This window comes from Emydura macquarii, unplaced genomic scaffold (genome assembly GCF_026122565.2).
Source record: "Emydura macquarii macquarii isolate MOO-44397 ecotype Brisbane River unplaced genomic scaffold, CSIRO-AGI_Emac_v2 contig_3506, whole genome shotgun sequence".
NCBI lineage: Eukaryota > Metazoa > Chordata > Testudines > Chelidae > Emydura > Emydura macquarii.
The window spans coordinates 10,482,766-10,508,664 of record NW_027133643.1 but is presented as its reverse complement, the minus strand read 5'-3'; the positions used below and the strand labels follow the sequence as shown (position 1 = coordinate 10,508,664).

At 40.5% G+C, this 25,899-nt stretch overlaps 1 protein-coding gene across 4 annotated transcripts in view; it reads right to left on the bottom strand.

Annotated features, from left to right (window-relative positions):
- The window catches only part of ROR1 (receptor tyrosine kinase like orphan receptor 1), a 218,707-nt gene that overhangs the window by 34,970 nt on the left and 157,838 nt on the right, over positions 1-25,899 (bottom strand). For all 4 annotated transcript variants that reach the window (XM_067535417.1, XM_067535419.1, XM_067535420.1 and 1 more), the window contains 2 exons: positions 14,829-15,116; positions 12,833-12,863 (listed from right to left, as the gene is read on the bottom strand). In XM_067535417.1, the coding sequence (XP_067391518.1) occupies positions 12,833-12,863; positions 14,829-15,116 (319 nt within the window). The remainder of the gene's footprint in view (positions 1-12,832; positions 12,864-14,828; positions 15,117-25,899) is intronic.

Here is a 25,899-nt window from a genome sequence, read left to right as displayed (position 1 = left end):
CAACTGTGCTCCATAACGACTACTCAAGGTCATAATGTACACTCTGGCTATGCAAACGATATTATCTTTACTCTTAAACTCCTTTCAAAATGTTTTATAGTTTATAGCAGTAATGAAAAGCATTTTGGGTCAGTGGAGATTTATCGCCTTTTTAAATGTTTTTACTAGACTGAATAAACACGTTCCCCAGGACTGAAACTACTGGCTACCCTAAAGACTGCAGAAGCACAGGGAAAACTCTTAAGTGGGGGCTTAAGTATCAGTATCGTGACTGATACTTCTTTACAACAATGGGAGGCATTGTTAGCTCAAACTGTTCTTTCCAGCTTTATATTAAGTTTTACAGCACCTTCATTGCAAGACTCTCTATTATAACACTCATTGATGGTAGCTGCCAATGGCACTTTGCTCCAAAAGAGTGACCCTTGTATAATGCTCATTCTGATGAAGATGTAGTAGATTTTCATGTTCTCGTGGTCTTCATGGAAGAGAAAGTTTCATTTTGCTACATTTGTAGTTGGTCTGTAGTTGGTCAATAATTAAGGGGTCTGTTCTCCTGTGGAAATGCATGTGAAAATCCTGTTGAGGCTAAGGGAGTTAAGTGCCCACTGAAGCTAGAAGAGACCCTTTCTGTCACCCCATGATGATTCAGAATGAGAACAACTATATTTATATAGGGAATGATGAATGGTAGGAAATTTTGGATCCATGCCCTATGACTGCAGGGGACCCAAACACATTTCTGATTGCTCTTGCATTTGCCATGACAAGAAGTGAAAATAGCAAGAGAGAGGAGCGGTTTATGAAGTATTCCTGACCCAACCAATACAGTATTTCAACCAGTATTTAATTCCTGAGTAACAAAGGAGTTAAAAAATGAGTAAGGATATCAGAATTTGGCCCACTGTGATTTTATTACCTCTTTGCCTATCACACTTCAGAGGTGCTCTAGGCTTTTACGCAAAGCCTTCTGTTAACATATGAATCCTCACAAATGACTATGCCACAGCAAAACTTCACTTTGAGGGAGGGAGTGCCTTAAGAAATTAATTAGCTTCAGTGACTGTCAAGCACCTCTTTGTTCTTTTATTATCCCTTGTGGCTGATCCACAGCCAGGATCACTGCAGTTTTTGTGTTGTTGGCATGGCAGGCAACCTTCTTCTATGCTGTAAGAGCACTGTGTAACCAGATGCTGGAGGTTATGAAAGAGCCTTCCCCAGGCAGAGGCTGAGAGCATCCAAGACTCAAACACACTTGCCCCCATCTGACAAGGTTGAATTTTATTATATGGAAACTTACATGAAAATGACGGATTCTCAATTTCCACAAGCCAGCCCTCTGGCTCACGTAGCTACTTTGCTATACTTGTCATTGTGTTCATGAGGTGACAGCACCAACTTACTTTATCCAGGAAGGAGACATCACAAATTGCTTAGCACATTCTTTCCTTTCCCTCTCCATATCCCTAAGGACCCTCCACTCTTATATTCCCCAGAAATAAGAACTGCATTGACCTTCAAACATTGCAATATGCTTCCAGCGTGGCCACTGATTCAGATAGAAGCTAAATAAATGCATTTCTTTACACAGTCAAACTTTTTCATGCAGGACACAGTATTTACTAAAATAATTGCCAATGTGTTTTGGCAACAATTCAGAGATAACACCCTTGAGAAATACAATAGAATAAAAAACTGAAGCAGAAGATGGGGATAAGTGAAGGAGCTTTCAGCTTCTTCTAAAGATTTTTTTTTTTGCAAGCTCCAAAACATTCTCGTGCTGTATCATCCTAAACACACCCAAAATAAATAAATAAATAAAATAAAAAGCCCACACATATAACCTTTGCCTTGTCTTAAGTATAAATGTCAAATATGTATAATTATAGGATTTCCTCCAAGTGTTTGTATATTCACTGATAGTGTAGATCACTAACTCTTGAAGGGATTGGTTGAAACTCTTTTAAAGAAAATGAAAATCTAACCTTTCACCCTAACTTTGTGTGTCACTCAGTTAAGGGTCACATTGCCTTTTGTGTAGGTCCTCAAGGTGTGCATATATACATTTGATTTCAAAGTTCCTATATGCAGTGTTAAAAATTTGCTATTCAATATTATCCGTAACATTGGCCAAACAAAACTAAACAGAGTCAGGGCAAAAATGTCCCTGAGTTGACATCATCCTGCCAGTGAAGGGACACACAGGTGTGCTGTTAAACTAGTTAAAGCACAAAGAAGCACAAGCACTAATACAGCATTTCCCAAACTTCTGAAAGCTAAAACTCTCTCCAAGAAAATTAAAAAAAAAATATCTGCCCCCATTCTTAACGCATGTTGTTAAAGGCCTACATATCTTAATTTTACTTTAACACTATACCATCCCTTCCTGCTCTGCTTGTCCTTTGTGTCATCTCTTTCCACTCTGAGAAACACTGGTGTAGATCTTCATGATATGACACTGCCTCTCCATTCTTACATATTTTGATGGGCAGTGAAAAGTTAACAATATTGGCATATAAAGTATCATCACTGGTATTTGTGATAGCCCCCATTGAAATGAATAGGGGAGTCCACAGCTCAAAGCTATTGTTTCAGGCTCTCAGCAAAGTCAGGCAGACAATCATGTATCAGTTATACTTGCTTCACCTGTTTAGTTTTTTTTAATGAAAGGTGAGACAAAAGAACAATTCAGAGGTCTGTCAGCACCATCCTGGCTAGTTGCACCTCAAAGTTTGTGAAACATTAGACCAATCTCAGCTGAGTGGAGGGTATGAAAGAAAGGAAAGGAAAGAAATAGGTTGTGACAAAAGAGCAGGTGCTATTTGGTGACTGTTAATAGAGAGGCTGGATCAGTCACTACCATGGTGTATCTGTCCCATAAATGGGGGTGGATATTGTGAGTCTGACTGAGTAGCAGAGCCAGCCTACCCACCTAAGGATAAAATGAGAAGTGCATTTATAATAGTCGCCTAACAGCTTACACTTAAAGGTGGTTAAGAGACAGCACCAGAGCAAGTAGCATTTATGGCTCTAGCCTGCTCTTGGGATGAGCGCCCAAACCAGTTTGAACAGGGTGGGTCAGACAGAGAGCTGGGCTGAGACACTCTCAGACGAGCTGGGGGTGCAGTGGGGGTGAAGAAGAGCTGGGCATGCTGAGAGCAGTGACCATTGCAGTTGATGGAAGGGTCTGGATTTGCTAGGAGAATATAAATCATTTCTGCTCTGTTCCTGTAACTGTAGAGGAAAACCTCTCCAACGCAACTTGTAGGAAAGCCAGCTTGGCTGAGACTAAGTAAGCAGCTAGGCTTATTTAAAATCCTTTTTCCCGCTAATGCATCGTTACAGCTACTCAATAAAAACACATTGTTTGAAGGAGGCTGTTAGACAGCATCAGTGGTTCCTGAAGGATGGAAATGCAGGGATCTGCAACCCAGTCAGAGTGGAGGGTGATGAGCAGGTGGCATAGCCAGGGCAATGTACCCTAGTCCTCATCAGAGGGTGGAAGAATTGTGACATTCTGCCCAAGGCAGGTAAGAGTAAGAGGCCTAGGGGGCAGGAACGTCTCTGGGAATGCGGGAGTGAGGGATAGGAAGGGTAATGAGGGGAGCTAGCCCCTGTGGGGAGGGGGAGAGGGCCAGGGGAGGTGGGCAGCTGGCTTCAGGCTAGGAAAAGGTGTCCCAGCAGTTCCTACTGACTTATCTACAGCAATTCTTGGCAGCTGATGCCTGGGGATTCCCTCCCATCACCCAGTAGCTGGCATCCTGTGTGCCAATGCCCACCTGCCCCCTACCTAGATAACAGTGTCATGTCCCATCCCCCACTCTGGCAGCTGGCTAAAGTGCTCCTCTCCTTCCACTGGGCCGGGTGTCTTCCCCAGGATCCATGGTGTCTGTAAGGCTGGACTGGGCAGTCCTGCCTGCTTCCCAGTGGCTGGCCTGATCTCATGCATTGCAGTGGCTGCTCCACCCCCTCCTTCCTCCAGTCCCACTCTTGTCTCTACCCCCCGCCCACACCCCTCCCCCAGCACATGCTTGCAGGAGTGGAATATAGCTGGGTCCCACTCTTGCCTCCACTGGATATTAGGGGTGTCAAAATATAGAGCCACCCACTCCCCGATATTTCTACTGCTGGGGCTCGACCCCCCTACCACTCCATCATCCTGAAGAAGTCTAACACCTGAGCGGATTCACTCAGAGAGACCAGAAGGAAAACAGGCGCAGCTAGTCTTTCAGCCATAACATATGCACAAATAAACCTGGATAGTTCCTGAATACCTTCTCAAATCTGGCAGTGCTCTGTACTGTCTATGTCTGTTTTCTCCACTGTGTGTATCCGATGGCTTGGAAAAGGCCTGGTGGGCAGGCAGCAGTGTCATTTTTGAACTCATGTGTCAGCTTCATAATAAAGATGAAATAATTATAGCCAATTCTTTAATTATCAGTCTCACAGCACTTCAGTGTGATGTGTGCCTCTTGGTACATTTACATCAGCAGTTGCTCAAGATGCAACTGTGTTTGCAGAGAGCGTAACAGAAATAAACATGCAACACCTCTTCAAATACAGCTCACAGGTACCTCCAGAAAGGTAGCTTTTAGGTGAAACATTTTTTTCTAGAGATGGTGTTAAATGCTGGTACTTGGTGGGGCAGGAAACAAATGCAGTTCCTATTTCCACATTGACTAAGGCAATCTGGGATCCTGCCATCTTTACTATCCTCCCCTTGCTCTCACTTTTATTTACATGAAGCTGGTTAATTCAGCTTCAAAAAATACACCTCTCTCTCCATTTCCCCTTGCACCCTTTCTCTCAAGAACTGCTGCACCAGGACAGGAGGGCTCCTAGTTTGCCCAACACAGGGATGTTCCACAGAAACATTTCAGTTCAAATAGATGTAAAAATATTGATCAAATTCCCTTTCAAAAATGAAGAGCATTCTGCGGCTCACATTTTGCTGGCAGCCACACTTCAGTGGACTTTCTCTGGATTTATATTAGTGTCATTGAGATAATTCAACCCATTGCATTAAATATGAACACATGATGACCCTATGATGGGGAGTGCTCCTCACACTGGCCCTCAGAGAGTTGAATGAGGCCAGGCAGGCCAAATGGGGGAGATTTAGGCTGTGGGGAGGCTGCTAATTAAAAGGAAGCTCACTTGTGAGGGCACAAGCAGGGCTTCTATAAAGGTAAGAAGCGGACAACACTATGAGGCTGCAGGGAGGAACTGTGCTGTCCCTCTCCCTGAGGTAAGGGAGAAAGAAGTGGGGGAAAGGAACCCTTGAGAAAGAGTTTACCTAGCAGGCCTGAGAGAGAGGGGTCTGACTAGGAAGGCTGAAGAAAGAAAAGCCTGGGGAAGCACGGCAGGAAGTATTTCAGGGGCGAGAGCAGTAAGGTAGACATAGCTGCAGACCTTAACTGCTTGCTATAGGGCCCTGGACTGGATCCTAGAGTAGAGGGTAGGCCTGGGTTCCCCTACCGCCCACTATGGGAGTGACATAGTCAGGGCAGCGGGTTTGAGGGCTGCCTGTGGAGAGAGCTTTTGAAAGACTCTCCCGGAAGGGGAATCACGATTGGACCGGGCCAGAGGGCAGAGTCGTGCAGCAGCCGCAGTGTGACTCTGTGGGCAGATGGAGAACTGCAACGGTGGCAGAGAAAAAAGGGGGGGCGCTGACCTGGGTGGAACTAATCCCCAGAATTGCCAGAAGGAAGTGCCATCCAGCAGAGAGTAGAGCACTTCATGATAGACCCCAAATAAGAACAGTTGACTGTCGTAGCAGAGAATTTTCTCTGAATTACAGACATAATTTACACGGGAAATACCCCCATGCTTTCAAAGGGATCTGTTGGGTTTTAGCAGAGTGACCCCCACTAAAACAAATGGAGATGCATGGCTCCGGGTGCATGAAACACAACGAGGATGCACTTGTTATAACACTAAAGAATGTTTTCCTAAGTACTGTATTATACTTAGCGGGGGATTTTCGTATACTGTAGCTTGCTCAAAAGGCCGAAGGACATGCCTCTTTCCAAAATGCACGCAGCTGAAGCACAGGCCCAGGTACTATTGTACATTCTGGGGGGAGGGGAGTAAGGAGGGCAGGGGAAGGAATTTCATACGGAGCTGGAAGAACAGAACCACAGGGAAGGTGAGGAAGTGGCATAATCAAGAAATGTGCACCAGTGCAAACACATTCCCAAGTGTGCGAGTCCACCTGTCTCCTGGGAAAGCTTAGTTTACGTGAATGGACTCTCACAGCAGATAACACTGGCTCGCCCAGACATTGGTAGGGCTGTGGAAGTATTTTTACTAGGTTGAAGTAATGTATTAGAATGGAACATGGCTTCTTTCAGCATCAGTCATTCAGGTCTTCATTTTCACACCACTTTATTTGATTGCACAATTATATTTTTACTGGCCTCTGCCAAGAATATTCCACCTTCCATTTGTAACTGAGCTCCCACATGTCTTACATACAGGCTACTAGGCCACAGTGCATTAAGGCTGTAAAAGACCTGGCTCTAAAACTCAGAACTTCAATCCTCCTTCAAGTCTCCATTGTTGCTGAGAAACAGCGATTATTGATGCATTTTCTGCAATAGTAGTAAGATTTTGTATGTCTTCAATTTGATAAACCTCATCAATGGATGCTCTGCAGGGTGCCACTTGATCCACTGCCCAAGTGAAGAGGGGCATCATTGGCAGACGTTTTGGAAGTCCTAGTTTTGGAGCACCTGAGGAATGTCAGAATGAGGATGTTAGCTGAAGCAGCTCGCCTATGAATCTAATCTGTTGGCTCTTGCACATGACTGAAGTTTGATTCTTTATCAATGTTCTTTCTTCTTTAAAGAATAGCTTCTGTGGTCAACAGAGAGGATTCCTTCCGCTTTTCTTTGAAATGCATGAGCAAGTACATAGCTGGCCAAACCTCACCTGGCTGCCAGCCAGTCATTATGCATTTTCTTGTTGAAGAAAACCATGCTGACATCCAACCACAGAGAGCCACTGCGTAAAAGCAAAGATATTGCAGATGTGTTTAACCAAAGAAACACTAATCATTAGAAAACAGGGATGGGGAGACCATGTGGAGTTTGTGGTTTTGAAAACCCTGAAAACTATTTCTGGGGTTCAACAAAACTAGTTTGAAATTATGACCCAATTCCTCCTTTAATTACAGCCCAAATCGGTTTGTCCCCGAGGCAGTTACATTTAAAAACAATACGTGTTTAGCTAACGTGGATGGAGCCCACGCTATATATTAAGGATAGGAGAACCTCCCAACAGCTAAGCCGACACAAGAAAGTGTCCTATGGATGATATACACACTTGGCTTGATTTTCGGAGGTGCCCTTCTGTCTTTTCAGCGCATTGCAGTCCCAAGAGTTGGTTAATAATATAGAGACACTGGACTTTTTCTCCTTCACAGTATATAACTGTGCATCACATACACCTACAAAACATGTGCAAGTGGCAACACATTGTTAATGCAATGTTTGCAGGATGAGGAAATCTAAATTCCATTTGGAAAGTTAAAATGCGCAGCCGTAGCAGGATAACAGGCCTTTCTTTAGCTGTGCTTGCTGTGCAACTCTAGAAAAAGTTTCCAGGGAACAGGCAGTCTGTGATTTTTGTACAGTTTGCAGATCTTCTGCACAAAACTTATGTGATGTTTTTATGCTTCCTTAAAAATGAACCTCTTCACAATCAGTGACATGCATGCAGTTTTCATCTTAACTGGTTTTAAAATTTGATCTGATTTTAAATGAAAATGTTTTTTTTTTTTCCATGCTGAAATTCTCTGTACCATTAGTTCCTGTCTGAATGTCATTCTGCACAGAATGTGTTGATTTGAAAATGGAGTTGCTCCCCCACACCCAACTTATGCTCTTGAAAGAGACTGAAACAGAAGCATGATTACTAGGTGAAAGAACTTGTTACAATGGGCCCAATTCTCCTATCACTTACATCAGTTTTACACCCATGAAACTCCACCAGCGTAGATCTGCTCTCAGTTACACCAGTGTAAATGTGTTACATCTCTATTGCCTTCATTAGTTACTCCTCACTTATCCTGGAGTGAGCAAGTACATAATCAGGACCAGTGTAAGGATTAGTACAGTTAATGGAAAACACGAGAAGTGAGAAAAGGAGGCAAAATCATCTGACAAGGGAGGTGGCTAGGGATTCAACTACTTTCCAGGGCTGAAATATCTTTTTTTCTTTTATTAAATCCTCTTATCTCCTGGAATCTGCTGTACCATGTCTCCAAAGGCTGCTGCTGTACTGAGCTGTTCTGTCTCTTCCCTGTCTGCTACTCTATCAAGCAGCAGCCAAACAACTCAAACACTAAGTGAGTGGCACAGTTCAGAGGCCCTTAAAGGAACAGACCACTGAATGGGTCATGGAAACGAAGAGAAATTTCAAGAAATGTTGTAATAATGCATTGCTGTAAAGTGTACTTACACTCACAATCCTGGGAGCAGAGTGATGGCTTAGAGCCTCTATACATGTCCGAGGACTTATTCCAGTGTGTCTGTCCCAAAAACACACGTGATACACAGCAGCTTCTTTTAGCCTCTATTAGGACATAAGCCTTGTGTGTGCTGGAATGTTTCCTGGGAGATGTTGAATGCTCCTAATTCCAACCGACTCTAAAGCACTTCCCCAATTTGAAGCCTTTTAGAACAGGGACAGCAATAGTGGCTTAGTTACTCTCACATCAAGGGGACGAGCATGGGATAAAATAGAAGAAAGCTGTTCTCGATTGCACACAGTTGTCGGTCTCTCTCACGTTGTCCCATAGGCCCCGCTCCTTTTCCCACCAAATATAATCTCTCCATTTTTTCAGTTAAACAAAAGGAAATTTAAGAAACAGAACAAATGTTAAGTAGAAATATAACTTATCTGTATGATTTTCTATTATATTCTTCATTCATTTAGTAGAAAAAGAACCATATGAAAGTTGGCTTGCAATTGGTTTGCATGAACAACTTTTCCAGTACAAGTCAAAATGGATGGCTTAGTTCTCTATACACCAGGGACCAGCTCTTATTTTCCTTTAAACCAGTGGGAGTTTACTCATTGACATCAGGCTCCAGGTTAAGAGTAATTAGATTCTCTCGTACTACTGGTTGAAAGTAGGACAGGGCTGACTAGTCCTTTCACTCTTCTTAGAAAGATCAAGTCCCATGCAGTTTGTCATGGAGATCTTAACAACTGAGGTCCTGTTTGCTCTGTTTCTACTTTAACGATCCTTTGGCACTTTTTTTTTTTTTTTTTTTAGGGAGGCATTTCTTTTGAGTGCCCACCTACCCTGTTGTTTTTAGTGCTGGAGGCAGAATTGTCTGCCTCCAGCACTAGAGGTGGCTGCATTTCAGTGGTTGCATGTGTATCATTTGCAGAGCACCTTCATTCAAAATGAAAGATACTATGTAAACACTCTATATTTTATTTATAAAGGATGGATCTTCATCTTAAACTCTTTAAAATACAAGTTTCTTTTGCAAACCAGTGCATGCACAGCAGAAAGCCACAGCACACAGGAATGTATCCTTAGAACATCACAAATAAGAAGGACATTAAAGCCTGTGTTAAAATAAGAGACAAATATGGGAAAGGAAGGACATTCTGAGGCAGGACTGCCAGTGCTTTAGCACAGAAGTACTGGGGTTTCTTGGTTTGCTTATAACCTGCAGTGGTATGCTCTTGTTGAGGTTTCTTTTATTTATTTGCTTTTCAACTTAGTGAATGATTACAGGTGTTTGGCAGTAGCTGAAGTGAAAATGCAATTTGTTCATGAAAGCAGAGAGAATAAGAATGTAAAGCATGCATGAATTGTCCAGATATCTATTACTTCTCCCATCTTTTACAGAAAAGCTTTTTAGCTCTCCCTTTTTTTTTTTTTTTTTTTTTAATTCTTAAATTTGGGCTACCTTTTTTTGGTACCACATCAGTCCGGAGTTATGCACCTATAAATTACGTGAAGAAAAAGTGATAAGCATGTGGTTTTTTAACATTGTCCTCAAATGAAATACATGAATGACTAGGCACTTGAGGAAAATAAATAAAGACAACTGAGGAAAACATGCCCACTAAAGCACATCACTAGCCTCAATCTATTTTGTTGCCAGTGCAGCTTGTATTATTGTGCGGGAGGGGAGAAACACAATTAGATCAGCCTTAAATGTCGTAGAATTAATATCTTTCATGTCTATAGCACTTTTTATCCACAAGAATCCCAAAATACTTTCCAAATTTAATGTTGATTCACAGAGACAATCACTGCTAAATACAGTGAAATGTGCTAAACAGGAGGTTTGCCTCACCTGTGTTATTTAACTCTGCAGATCACAGCTTCAGGCAAGAGCCATGGCACTTCACCTATGCACTGTGCATTTGCTTTTACAACTAGCTCTTCCCTAAGGAGGGGCTAGCATTCTGATGTAATTAACATTTTATCAAACTTGTTCAATTGCTTGCTTGTGATGGGAGGAACGTCTGAATATGTTAAACAATTGTCTTGAAAAAAATGTTTGGAAAAATAAGAAAAACCAACTTGGAACTGATTTTGGGGTCTACTTTACACTTCTTCCTTTTTTTCCTAAATTTTTCTCATCACACTATTTCCAGTTATCAAGCTAATACTCTTGGAACCAAACTTTGCTGTCATTCACATGAATGTAGCACTTATGTAACTGGCAGCAAAATTGGCCTAATATGGTCAGGACAACCCATGTCGAGGTTTTTGTTTTAGCTTAGTACAGATTACAAATTTATCATTCCTTTTTCATAAGCATCTTAATTGCCCCCTTAATAAATACACTACATGCTTAAGTTTCATTTAGTGCAAATATTCTGCAAAGTTCACTTTATTTACTGTTCATATTTCATTTTTTTCACAATGTGCATTACAATGTAATCCCTCAGAAGAGTCCATCTACAATTTTCTGGGATGATGAAATGTGATTACTTAAATTTATTTTTTGGTTACAAAATTACAATACACAGATAAAAACCCAGCTATTGAAGAAAAAGTTCCATTAATTTCCTCTTTTAAAAACTTTTGTATTCGTACACATGCAAAACAATGGGTCATGTGTTGCTGAAAATTAAATGAAATCCTTGGTTTATTAAAGAGCAAACAATAAAACTTTCACTTCCTAATTTTGTGCCTGATCTAACGTAGCCTAGAGTCAGTGATTGTCCTTCCATATACTTCAGTGGGTTTTGGATTAGTCCCTTAGAACTCAGAGAGCACTCACTGAAATCAGTTGGGACATTCCCATTTATTTCAATGTGATTTGAGCAGGCCCTCAGCTAGCTGAGCTCTACATAGAAGCTGCCATAGAGAGAGAGGCTGGAAGAAGTCCTCAAATATATTTTACTTAAAATTTTATACACTTCTGAATGGGCCAGACGGTGAAAGCTAGCCTTTCTTCCTCTTATTTCTTTGCTTCATCTCTGTTTTCTTACACATTTTCTTCACCAGTCAGTGACAACCGGCTTAACTCATCCAAGCCCCAAAACCTCTTTTAAATAGAAGCCACCACAAAAGTACAGAAGGTTGTGTCTTACAAGTCACTAATCAGGTCTCCTGAATTAAAGAAGAAGCAACCTTACCCAGCACTGAGATTTAACAGGCACTTAACAGTACTTAACAGTACTTTCCTCAAGGTCATAAAGCTACAAAAGAAGTCAGTGGAAACAAAAAACTCTCCCTTCCTAAACAAACCAAGGTGCTTTTATTTAAATTACCTTCAGAAAGGATGACAAAGACACGTTTTGTGATGTTCCATTAGAGGGCATCATAGCACGTCATTTTGCGGTTACAGGCTTTCCCCAGATTGCAACAATCCCATTTATTCTCTGCAATACATCCAGCGTTACCTGGCCATCTTTACACAAAGAATATTCACCGTCCTCAAGATTTCACACCCCTAATAAATTTATTTAGTGGTTTAGTGTATTTGTATTTGGTTCTATTATATTTATTTTCCACCAATGCAGCTTCCTCAATGTCACAACAACAGGTCAGGTTTCCTCCTGTGTAGGTAGGTAATAAACTGTACATATAATACAAGGCAAGCAACTTGACTTCAACTGTAGAACAGTTGAAGATATTATTTTAGAAGAAAATGTTAGGATAATAATACAGGATCAGCAACTGGTATCATTTATGCTGTAACTGGATCCATCTGGGAGCATCCTTATGTCAATGAGAACTACAGCACTCAATGGTGCTACCTACAGATACAAGAGTACATTTGTGCGAAGCCAATTACAGTGCCAGGATCTAAATTCCAGTATGTAATATTGCCATGACATAATGAAACATCACTTCCAATGCGCATTTCATGTTTAATCACCTGATCCTGTGAACACTTCTAATAGTATGCATAGTGCTTATTACCATAAGTCCCTGAAGTATCAGTTTGACTACTCACTGTAGTAAGACCTACGCCCAGTATTAAGTGTTTGCAAGATTGGGCTCTGACGTACACTAAGGCCATATTCTACCCATATTCCATGCTCAAGAAATCAGCTGAAGTCAATGGGATTCCAGTATGAACATTGAGGGTATCATGCAGTCCAAAGCATTTATAAAAGAAAATAATGTTGAAAATTAAAATAATCTGGGGTAAGAAATAAGAGTCAGTATCATACTGGAAAAGTGTATCTATGGAATGGATCATACAGTTATCCTAAGTTACTATATATTATCTGACGTTAAGCACAATGTACAACTGCTTCTATCACATAAAATGGTGACTTAATGTTTGACTGTTCAAATCCAGAATTAATAAATCTGTATCATAGACATGAAACAACTTACGATGATCCCGGACTTGCTGTTGGCGGGGGACCTGGTGAAATTAGAGAATAAAAACAGCAGAGATTAGTTATGAAGGGGTAACTAACAGGAAGTTTTAGCAAACCTTTTAAAAGATGAAAGCAATGATATATCACATGGAATGTAGTTCGTTTATTTTAGCAGATGATTCTGAGTTTCCAAAAGCAGAAGACAAAACTGCATCATCGAACAGAAGCTGTCTAACAGATTGTCACAATTCAGCGAAACTGCACCTGTATTACCCCTCTGGGATCCCTCAAGAGCGCCCACTCTTAGCTTCCAGCTCCTCAGCCATGACCTCTCTTGGGTGAAAACCTGCGTCTCTCTCCCTCCTGACCAGAGTTTCTTCAGGCTGCACAGTTCCCTGTCTACACTGTTATATCCCCAGCAAGCCAGATTGCCTCAACAGGCCAGCATCTCTGCTTTGCTCTCTCCCAAAGGCTATGAATAGCTGTAATTGCCAACAGTCGCGAAAGTACCACATAGCTCTTTATCAGAAAGCATATTTATTCTTAAGGTGAAGCATTACAAAGAAAACATTCAAAACAATAAAAGAATCTACATGCATACTAGAAAGCTTACAGAGGGTCACCACAACTCCAGCCTTGGGCTCTGGTTGATGTCAGTCCTTCAAAACCCACAACTGGGGTTTTCCCCGTGGTCCCTTGTTCATAATGGTCTCAGAGTCAGAACCAGAATATCCATGAATAGTTCAATCTTTCCTTCATACAGCCAGCCTGGGTCTCGGATCTTGGCCTCATGTAACAAACAATCAGCAGACAATGGCCCCCTTTTCAGAGCATAGCTACACCTGCCCCTCGACATTCCCCAGGAAATCCATAACACTTTTTGTTCCAAAAGTCCTGTCTTGTCTGACGCACTGTTCAATACTGTCCTTTCAATCCCCAGGTTTTACATCTCCCTCTCACCCCGGTAAGAAGTTACATGCAATCCCAGTCCACAATAATAGACGAACACTAATACTTAGTCCTGCCTCGAACGCAGGGGAATGGACCAGAAAACCTCTTGTGTTCCCTTCCAGTCCTATGATTCTATGAATACATAAATCATTCATTTAATACGATGGACCTCCCAGGCTCTTATATTTATTTCAATAATGTGTCCCAAAGATATTGCATAAACTGGACATTTCTGTCACACAAATGCTACAGAAAAGGACTACATCAAATAGCTTAGATCCTGATCCTGAAAATGGGCCTGTGCAGAATTGGGGAACTTCCACATGCAACACCTAGAAACTATAACTGGATGAATACTGCATAACTTTTTCATGTGAATATTCTTTTACATTTTTTAATGAATTCACTTTAGGCCCGATTCAAGTCCATTGAAGTCAATGGATAGATTCCCATTGATTTCAGCAGGCTTTGAATCAGGGCCTTTGACTGTTTTCACACCCCTTTTTGTTCTGCTTTCTGCATTTCCTGCAAATATTCTAGGAACTGAGTTCACTGGCAGGAATGCTCACTGAAGCAGCAAATTTTAATCAGAGTGCTGCATAATGTTTACAGAAAGTGGATTTCCAATTGATATTATTAAGTATTTGCTCCAGAAATCTGATTATGAGATTTAGTCTGCTCCTGTCAGAAAACAGAAACATATCAGGTGTCTGTTACCGGAGTAAAAGCGAAAGTGACAAGTCAATGTATCTGTCCAAACAAAATCGCCTGACTTTCAAATACCAAATCCTACCCCAAAGCCAAGAATTATTCATAGACATTATTCAGTGAATAATTTTGAAAAAAACAATAAATTTGACAAAATCTTGATAATTTATGAACAAAACATGTAAAATTTCATCACAAAACTACTTATTATTGGTCTAGTTCTTCAAAAGAGTAATGGGGGCTCTGTGTAACCTTTTCAGCTCACAGGACTGCTGTCTCCGGAGTTGTTCACCTGACAACTTTCCTAAGCAATTGTTTAACCAGAAAGTTTAAAGAGAGAGAAATCTTACCAAATTTCACAAACAACACGCCAGTTGTGGAAACAGTCTTCCTGCCATTCGTAGCAACACACTGAAAGTAGCCAGTATCCGTAGTGTCAAGGTTTCTTATTCGTAATCGAGACCCATAGCTTGTGGCACGAAAAGATATCCTCCTGGGCTCTTGAACAACAGGGGCATCGTTTTTCAACCAACGCACAGTTGGAGAAGGATTGCCGGAGACTTTACAATGCAGTTCTGCAGTTTGGCCAAGGGTGGTGGTTATGTTATTCATAGGCTCATCAAGTGTCAAGAAGTAATCTAGTAAATACACAGGGAAACAGGTTTAACAATTCACTCCAATTTACAAAACATTGTTTTAAAGAAATCTCATTCTTGCCTTATGCAGGCAGATCAGAAAACTGAGTGTAAACAAAATCAGACAATGACAAACTTCAGTGTTTCTGAGTCGACCTGCCATTAATAAAGTCCCTTTTCATAGCCAGCATTATATCCAGTATAACATTGTGTGGCAGTAAAAGGAACAAGCTCAGGTGCCCTCACTAGAGACAATGTATCTTATTTAGACAAACACACTATACTCATGCAATCTTTCTTTTCTTCACACAGATATGTAGCCAGAAAAATGGGCGTCATGAGTGCTCTCTCTCTCAGCTTTCCGCAGTGTTATATTACTTTATTTCATTCAACATTCAAGCATTGAGTAATTTGTTCGTTGCTCCTCGTTGCTGTTCTTATCTCACTTCGTAGCCGTACAATTAGAGGGAGATTTTCAAATAAGCACAGGGCCATATTTTCAAGTGCTCAACACCCAAAAGTGGAGCGAGATTTTCAAAGGTACTCAGCACACATCAGCTCCCATTGTGACACTTTGGGATAGATTTTCAAGAGTCCAGTACTCAATGTGCTGTGCTCTTTTGAAAGCTGACCACTTAGTTTGCTGATTAAATTAGTACTTAGCTTTTCTAAAAACCTAGCCCTTTCTGCATTCGGATCTAAATTCAAAACATGAAATGACCCTCAAAAATAAAGACAACAAAGTTTTAAAATGAGGTGCAGAATAGTTGAGAAAAAAATTGACATTTACACACATCTTCATTAATGTTTGCAAAGCACTTTGTAAGTGTTATAATCTTCATGTGCGCTAAGGAAGAAGGTTAAAATTCAAAATGGGGAGATGGGGACATTTTTTGGTATTTCAGGATATTATCCTGCAAAGAATGTTTAAGTTAGTTTTCAGTCTGCAGTCGCTCACATGATAAGTGTAATTATAAGATAAAGAATTCTTTAATTTTCTGGAGATGAGGAATGTTAAATAAAAATTTAGAGACATATTAATCTTTTCTAATCCATTAGTGAAGATTGTCTTCTTCAGTCAAGTACTATTTTATCCATCTTTCAGTAAAAATACTACTTTGAGTTAACAGTATTTAAGGTTTAATTAAATCCTTTATAATTAGAGAACTAGATGGATTGGAGTATTAGTAATGGGATGCACAGACTTTCATCTCAATGTCACAGGTTCAAAGCCAACCTTGGGTACTAGTGTCCAAAAGCTATTATCATCTATCAGCTGCCTCAGCAGCAAGTCCCATAAATGAATGAGCCATAGGAAGTGTACTTCCTCCTCACCCTTGGAAATAAACCCTTCAGGTCAAGATTGAAGCATACTGATTGGGAAATTTCTCTTGCATTACTTATGCTGCGCCCATTCTACAGATACACAGAAAAGTTCAATCTCCTTGTTTGTACTCCAACACCAGCACCAAATCCTCTTAATTACAATAAAAAAAACCTTTGATCATCATGTATTAATCTCAGCATTAAAAAAAACAATGAAAAGGTTGTTAAAGCAGCACTTACTGACTACTGATGAACTGATCAATGTGTTTTGTACAGCTCCATTTAATACAATCTTTGGCATGACAGGAATGATGAACACACGTCTTAATCTATTACTAATTATGATTTATTTATTTCTACTGTGGTTACTTACAGTCTCTGCCCACTCACCCTTCCTTCACATTTCCTTTTAACTAATACCATCTTAACTAAACCACATCCAAAATTTGTGGTACCACTCTGATGTTTCAGACCACATTGTTCACTCTGCTTGTGTGTTCCACCCATGTCCTCTACCCTTCGATTCTTTAGAATGTAAACTCTTTCAGGCAGAGACTGTCTCGTACTCTGTTCATACAGCACCTAGCACAATGGATCCCTGCTCTGAGTTGATTCCTAGGCATTATTATAATAAAGAGTAATTATAACAATAAGGAAATCTCCCCACACTCATTGCGCCAATTAGGTGAACTTCTAATGTGCTGACAAACATGAAGCTGGGCGAGACAACTGGATCTGTGCTGACATGGTCAGCCAAGACGTCGTGTGTATGAGTACAAAGGGGCAGCAATCCGTGTACCAGCCCACAAGTTAGAGTAGGCACCAAGGTGGGCAACAGCCATGTTTTTCTGCAATTCTCACTCTGGGCTGGGAAGATGGATTCAATCCCGCGCCTCCCAATTAGTTCTTCACACAAGCCTAATATCATATTTAATCATCTTTTCCCAACTCCCTGCAGGACTGGAAATACTTCTGACTCACTGTCTTACTAAACTCACTGGGAAGTGTAATCTATGTCAGCTCACACATTCTTGGGTTCTCACTGCAATCTGCATTTAATAAAATCACATTAATAGCATGAAACTTCTGAATAACCACATTTAATTATCCATCATGACATTTCTATACCACCCTGCTCTATATAATTCTTCATAGTATTTCAAAGGCAGCAATTTAGCTGCTTACTATACAATACAGTCAGAAAGCAGAATATTAATTTTCTTGTGACCATCTTGCTGACAACGCTACAGACAACTAATACCATATACACAATGTTTCTTAAGCAGCTAGGCATGAGATGCCACTAATGAAGTGAGTGTTGAGTAGATTGCAACAGGCTTGAGAATCAGTGTATAAAAACCAAAGTGGTAGTAATAATAGACAGTGATATAGTAGTACTGGTTATATATAGGGTACAGAAAGGTTATTCTGAAGTTACAAAGAGAAATAGATTTTTTTTAAAACAGTGATTTTGATGAACTTCTAAACCTTTTTCTAAAGCAGTGTTTCTCAATTGGTGTTCCGCGGGAACTCTGTTAGGGTTCCGTGAGAAAGTGACATCGTGCCGCCGAAAAAGGGAAGATGTCCCAGATTTTCCGGCAGAGGGTATCGAATATGAGTGTAATTTCCCCGCGGAGCCTAAAGGATTCCGCGGGGAAATTTAATTGAGAAATGTTGTTCTAAGGTTTCTATTTGTTTTAGAGCTTAGCTTCTTTCCTTCCAAGTATCACATAAACCTTAAAACACAAAGTGAATCTGCCGAATTTAACTCAGTTTAGCTTCACATCCATAAATTTTGTATCCAAACCATAAATCAGATAAGGTTGCAACCAATCGTGAACTTGAAGAGAGGTTTGAGTTTCTAGTAAAGTTTGACACTGGGCAAGTTTCATGTGGGTTTGGCATTTCATAATGAAAGTTTCACATAGATCAAAGTAGTTTTGTAAGTGAAAATGAAATAAAGGTCTGACAAAACTTCCAAAAATCCCCTCACTGTTATACGTAGTTACTGAGAGATATATGGTAAGAAAAATCTTCCACAGGCATATGTCAAAGGCATTAACTATTGAATTTACTCAAACTGGAAAAGTGCGACATGGATGAGTGTGTCCCATTTTCTTTTATTAATCATTATTAAGGATGCTGGTGACTCAGAGCATCTGTTCTAGAATTCCCTCCCTACTCTACCCTCCAACACCGCTTGCTTCCATCCCACTCTTTCAATAATCACGGATCAACAAATATACATAGCTCAATTCCTCTCTTGAATCCAGGCATATCCTAAACCATCCACTCTCCCTCTGATCCCCTTTCCTTTGCACCTCCATCGAAGCCCTCTGTAACCTCACCTTTTCTACAAACGGAAGCCCTTCCTCACAGGCGAACCTGCTTCAGTACTTCGCAGCAGCAGGCTGAAAGGTGCTGATGAAATATGATGATGGCCGGTGCATACATGATGACAACATGCAGCCACAATGCCATGTTTTTACACAACAGAGCATTTCATGGGGCAAACAGCACAAAGCCATGTTGTGCCGTGGTTAATCTGATGGTCTTTCCTGTGATGAAGCAGCCCTCTGAGGCGCTAGGGCGGGTGTCATTGCTATATATGGAGACACTACTAAAAATGAAAGTGAATTTTTTGGGCAAAGTAATTACTGTCCTGTACTGTGGGAACTGAATGGTCCAGTGGAAGAACTGGGAACCTGGAACATCTGAGTTTTATCCTGGCTCTGAATAGACTCCTCCTGTGGTCTTGGATGAACCACTTGGGTTGGGATTTTCAAAGTGGCTTAAGGGAGTTAGACCCCCAAATCCACTTGAAATTCACATAGGTTTATGCATCTCACCCACTTATGATCCTTAAAAAAAAAAAAAAAAAAGCCTCAATTTTTCTAACTATAAAGTGTGGATAATAACCCCTCCCTGCAGCATAGATGCTGTGCAGATGAATTAGATGCTTGTAAAGCACTTTGAAGCTGAAAAGAGCTGTATCGTGCAAGTGCTAAATATTCTGACGATATTCTGAGTTAAATCTGTGCCTTTTCTAGCTTTAAACACACAGTGAAAGCTTGTCCATATTTTAGAGTAGCAGCACATAAAACAATTTTTGAAACCATTTTAAGTGAGAGAAGTAGAGGAAAATGATTAGAAAATAGAAAATCTCAAAACAACAATGAAGCCACCTATAATTTAAAAATATTCAATTTGATTTTTTTAACCTGTAAAAATAATTTGCTGCTGAGCCCAGACCCTGAATGCCAAGTTTCAGCCTACAGAGATTTTTTTTTTTAATGGCTGAGTTATAAACCCTTGAAAAATGCTGACAGACCCTTTACTATAGCAGCACTAGCGGGTGCCCTATAATGAACTTTTAAATGACTTGAGATAATATCTGGAAAGCTTAGCCTGAAATATATTTCTGGTTTTGAGCCTTTGCCAATGCAAACACAACACATCATAAGTCATCTTCATGATTCCAAGACCATGAATTGAAGACATCGCATATAAAATCTAAATATTATGTATCCTTTATATTGAAACTTTGTGCTGTTTTGATGTTACGGAATAAGGACAGCTGTGCTCTAAAAGTAGTTGTGCAAAGACAAAATAGACCACATTACGTGTCTTGAAAGGAGAAACGTGTACACTTTGCCACAGCTATGTCTTGACTTTGTTAAATAGGAGACTTTCCCAGTTATAATAAATTCTTAAGTATTTCACTGCCTTAGTGGAGCCCAGGTGGCTTTCAAAATAAAAGCTTGCCATTCTGCCCAAGGAATGTTAATCTCCATTGCAACTCCATGGTTACTCTGTCCAAAATCACATCTTAAAGCTGTAACACCCTCTGTGATTGGTGAAGGATTTTGCCTGCCACATGAAGATAGTCATTTCAATAACACTGTATATGATGCATCTTTCCGAGCCTGATCTTACATTTCTTCTACACTCAAAACTCCCGTTGACTTCAGTAGGAGTTTAGGGTATGCAGGGAATGCAGGATTAGGCCCTTTTATGTTCATTTTATGAGAAGAAAGGTTGTTTGATTTGTCCTTCTCTTTGTCTTTTTGAAGTTTCAATATGCTGTGTCCAGTCCCACCTATAGTATACAACAGACGTACCCCAAGCTGGCTCAGAATTTTGTATAAATCATAAAAATGTCCCTTTGGATTTGCTCTCCAAATCCTTCTTCCAGTACTGAAAAAAAGAATGACAGGCATAAGGAGACCAATTTCCAAACTTAGGAGCCAGAGAAAGAGTGTTTAATTCTGGATTTGGACATTTAAATCTGCATTTAGGAGACTAAAATAGTTACCTGACCAATGATGTCTGAAAACTGGCCCCACATACTAATCATGAAGTTTTATCTTGGTTGGTTGCAGCAAAGGGTTTACAAATTCTAATTTTTTTTATAGTGTAGATTGATGATAAGGAGGAACAAAGTGTCTCACTCAGGGATTGTGAGATGAATACATTTGGGCATCAATAAAACTTAAATAGAAGAGAGCCTTTGTCTAAACTGGTAAATGCTGATTGCACTATAGCCATTGGCTATATCATGGGCTGTGAGGGATTCTTAGCAACAACCTGGAAATCATCACTGGCATTCATTTAGCACTGTGGATCAGCAATGTTAGTCTCATCAGATTCTGCATTTGGAAGCAGAGCTACCCCATCATAGTTCTTGTCCAATATCCACACGCATCAGCACTACTACACTTAAGAGGTCATCCGTCCAAATTGGTGGAAATTTCTACATGAAAACTGGGTTACTATGACAAAGATACAACAATCTAGAGCCCACTCAGTCTGAATGCATTGGATGTTCTGTTGTTAGTTCCATAAGTTCAATAAACCGTTGGTTTAAATTATTCCAGTTATGCTAAGCACGATTTCTCCCTAGAGTGTGGAGACCAGAAGACAGCATACTTCTCAATGGGGAAAAAAATTCTACCCATTCATTTGGCCATCTGCCCATCTAGCATATTTGAAGGGGAATGCCCATCAGCCCAAACTAGTGGGCCTGATCAGCAGAAGCCGTGTTTTTAAAGGGGCAGGGGAAATAGTTGCTCTGTCCTTTGTTTTAAATGAATAAAAGTAGAACAATGACTATAAAATGCTGACTGTAGACAGGAAAGGATACTGTACTTCCATGATTTTGCAACTCGGCCTGAAACATATCAGAGAGTTAAAGAGGCCCAGAGGGCTTAGCTGAAATATTTGAAGTGAGCTGCATGGGGATAGCAGGAAGTTCACTATTGGTTCTGCTTGCCCAGCTTATTTTTGTTTGTTTAAATAAGGTCCTCAGTAAATCATGTATGTAACACTGTATGCAGAACACGTTCCAGAGCTGTGTACTGTTTTTCTACTCCTTCAGACCTTATTTATGGTAGATTGCACCATCCTAGGGATTCTTGCTGTATCATCCAAAGGGCTCACCACACTTATAGTCTTTTTGCTGTTTGAGTCTTCATGACATTTTAGATATACAGTGTATGTTGCAATTGCTTCTCAGAATTAATACAGAATACAGCTATTGTTTCTAAGCTGTATGGAATATAGCTTTTATATTGATCTAGGGCAGTGGTTCTCAACCAGAGGTGCATGTACCCCTGAGGGTACACAGAGGTCTTCTAGAAGGCAGATCAACTCATCTAAATATTTGCCTAGTTCTACAACAAGTACATAAAAAACATTAGCGAAGTCAGTACAAACAAAAATTTCATACAGACAATGACTCGTTTATATTGCTCTATATACTATATACTGAAATAGAAGTACAATATTTATATTCCAGTTGATTTACTTTATAATTATATGGTAAAAATTAGAACATAAGCAATATTTCAGTAATAGTGCGCTGTGACACTCTTGTATTGTTATGTCTGCTTTTGTATGCAAGTAGTTTTTAAGTAAGGTGAAACTTGGGAGTACGCAAGACAAATCAGATTCCTGAAAAGGATACAGTAGTCCGGAAAGGTTGAAAGACTGTGATCTAGGGCTTTTGTTTCTTTTTTTTAAGACAAATGAAAACAAAATGCTATGGTGTAGATATATGCTATGGTGTAGAAATCCCCTTGGGATTATCAGAAGACGATGAGGCAGTTAGATGCCCAACTCCTATGGACTTTCTATGGGAGTTGGGCAACTCACTGCCCCTTGTGCCTTTGAAAATATACACATCGTCTTTCCTTCTAAGTTAACTTTCAGGTTTAAGGTCTGCTGCCTTGGTGATGGCTTTGACACTGCAAACTGGTAAGAGGGAAATGAAGCATTTCTCTACCCAGGATCTAGTTTTATAGCACAAGCAGGAGGACCCTAAATTTTAATCACAAAGAAGTGATTCGGAATAGGTAAACAAATGTCCATATCAGGCTATAAACCAAACTACTGAAAACCATCAAGGGATTTTGTTGTCACTTTAGAAGTTACTCTGTAGTAAATGGTCACACACAAACACTCAACCAATGAAAAACAGTGTGTATGTAAAGGTATGTACCTTAAGATTAATGCTACGGAGTCAAAGAAAAGCTGTTATTTTTGACATTTTGACATACAATCACTTTAGGATCTGGTTCTTATTAGTCTTTTCTCTGCCTTTTAGAGGTCCATTTTTTTTTAAACCAAAAATGTCAGGAAATTTGGAACAGAAACTTACAATAAAACACGTCCCTTGACCCTGTGATCTATCAATCTTTCAAACAAACAAAGATAGCTGGATGACCCAGGAAAAGGTTATTATATATACTTACCTTATGTACAATGGTCAGACTTTCATTACTCACACTAGGGTTAAAAAAAAAAAACCCCAATACAAGTTAAACATTTTGTGAAAGGCTTTAAGGGGAATTCTGTATGCTACTGAAGGTGATTTCTTTTTTAGGTTTTGTTCTATGACCTTCACATTTTACACCCGGTATTATTAATAAATGAGACATTCAAGAAATAAATTCTCAAATAAAAATGTACACTCCGTCAGTGGAAAAGCAAACAAAAGGAGCTAATGTACTGTAGCTAAAAAAATTTTCAAACAAAGTAGCAGTAATTTACTGCCTCGACTACTAATGGGACCCCACAAATAGAATCGGAATCCCTAGACCCATCCAGAGAATTTTGATTTACTGAATATCCCCAGATAATAAAAGAAAACAACAAGGTAAATTGTGCATGAATGTGAAGGCTGTAATTCTTTCCCTTTCATCACATGAATCAAATTCATATCGAGAGATTTCAGGGGGAAAATCTAGACGTCTCCAAAGGCATGGAGCCAAATAAACATGGTCTTATTATTTTTTTCTTTTTAATACAGTCCTCGCGCAGGCTGAATTCTCACTGAGATCAAAGGGAGTAAAAACTGATGGCCAGATAGTGACGCTGCTTGGACATACTTGTGAAGGGGACAGTTGTTCTTGAGTTCTTCAGTAGAGTGGGCAGGGTTTGCTTTTCACCATGGGAAAAACAAGGGGTCCACCTCCCAAAGTGAGTACACATCAGCGGTACAGATACAGTCACACAGAGGCCCTGCACATCAGCAGGTAATTATGAAATCACAATGCCAGCAAGCTCCCTGCTGGTGCCTAGTTCTGGGGTGCCCCTTTTAGAGGGATCCTCAGCATGGAGAGAGCTCTGAAGAAAAATTTTAATGCAGCATCAGGTTGTATTAACTTGCCTTATCTGTAGGCATTGAGAACAGGAGTGAACAACACGTCTCCCCAGCCCTTCTCCTCCTCCTGCTCTCTTCCCTTCCCTTTTTTTCCCCCCACTCATGGTGACTCCTCCCATGACATTTGATTAAGGTGGGATGATTGCTACAGAAATTAATGAACCTCCATACCTCATGGGGAGGGTGTGATCCATGCATAGAGGTGCCCTCGGGTGCACATACTCTTGGGACCCAAAGATTTAGCCCGCACTAAATTAATTAACTCTTGATTGATTGTGGCATGTCCTTTTGCCCACAATAGAAAATCTTGACTCTTGCCATCAAGTAATTAACTCTCTGGGGCAGGGACTGTCAATTATTATGTGTCTGTACAGCACCTAGCACAATGAGGCCCCGATCTGGTTGACCGATAGGCACTATCACAATAGGAAAGTTGAATAATAATAATAATAATAATAATAATGAGGTCTGTCAGCTAGAAATGGGCTGAAAACAAAACCCTAGCTCTGGACAGTTCTGAACTTCGGGGAGTTTGAATTCTGTGGCTTGGACCCATTGCTAGTCAGGAAATAAAAATGGTTCCTAAGCCAGGAAAGATGGTCCAGTTTTACACCTCCTTGCCAAAACAAATGAGCTATGAAATACAAAAAGTAGATAAACAACAGCTGCAAAATTCACAGGCCACTGCTTTGTTGTGAAAACTGGAAACATGACTGAAAAGCTGCTGGGACTGTGAGGAGTCAGTGATCTGATAACATTCACCATATTATTGCAACACTGATCACTAACACTGCCGAATCATGTCTCCAAGGCCGGTAGGGTGAGGGAACACTCTGTATGACCATCTCCCTCACCCACATGGAAAGGGAGATTCCAACATTCCATGGCAGGGTGCACAGGGCAGCTCTCCAAAGAGTCAGAGATCTGAATGGGGGAAGTAGAGAAGCAACATATGGAAAGGAAGAGGAGACATTATCACCAGCTCCATGGAGGTTCTCCCATGAAGATAAAGAATCGGCAGAATTTTTCCCCCGAGTCCTAGCTGAGCTGGACATGCACTCTGCAGAAATGCAGGTCACAATCAGTGAAAAAAAACAAACAAACCGGAGTGGCACAATAAGCCTGCCAATTACTTCACCTTAAATTAGCTTTTCCCTGCAGAAATCTCACAGAGCAGTCTGGAGAAGAGGAGTACTCAGTCTGAATGGACCAATGTATTCAGATGATTCGCAAATGCAAACCTTTTAGTGGCCGCCTGACTGGGTGCTGTCCCTGGAGACCTTTCACTTCTGTGGGCAGAAACTCTGTAGCAGGTAATGCTTTGGCCTAGTCTTGTGTCATTTTAAAACAGAAAAGTGACCAACCATGGTTTCCTTTTCTACTCTGTCCGAAAGAGGCAGTCACTCAGGTTTCTTGCTGCACAATGGGATACTTGGCTGGTATGTGGAGAGGAATGCACAGCTCAGAGAGGCTAGAGACAAATGAAAACAGAGGGGAGCCATTCCCAGTCTTCAAACCAGCAAGGGTGGAGAGTGCTGTGAGGTAAAATGTATGGCTCTTGGGGAGGGGGCGTGGAGTGCCTGGCTTTTCTCAGCAGTGGCCCCTCTGGTCCATTATAGAGTGGTTGTGACTGGCTCAAAAGTGAGTCCCTTTCCAATTAACATCTGCAAAAATCAAATGATATCCACAATTGAGGAGGGGGGCGGAGATATTTCAAAGGTGACTCTTCCTTGTCAGTGTTACTGATGTTATCTTTACCTAAGGATGAATTGCTCCTGAATAGTTTCTCTACTGTAT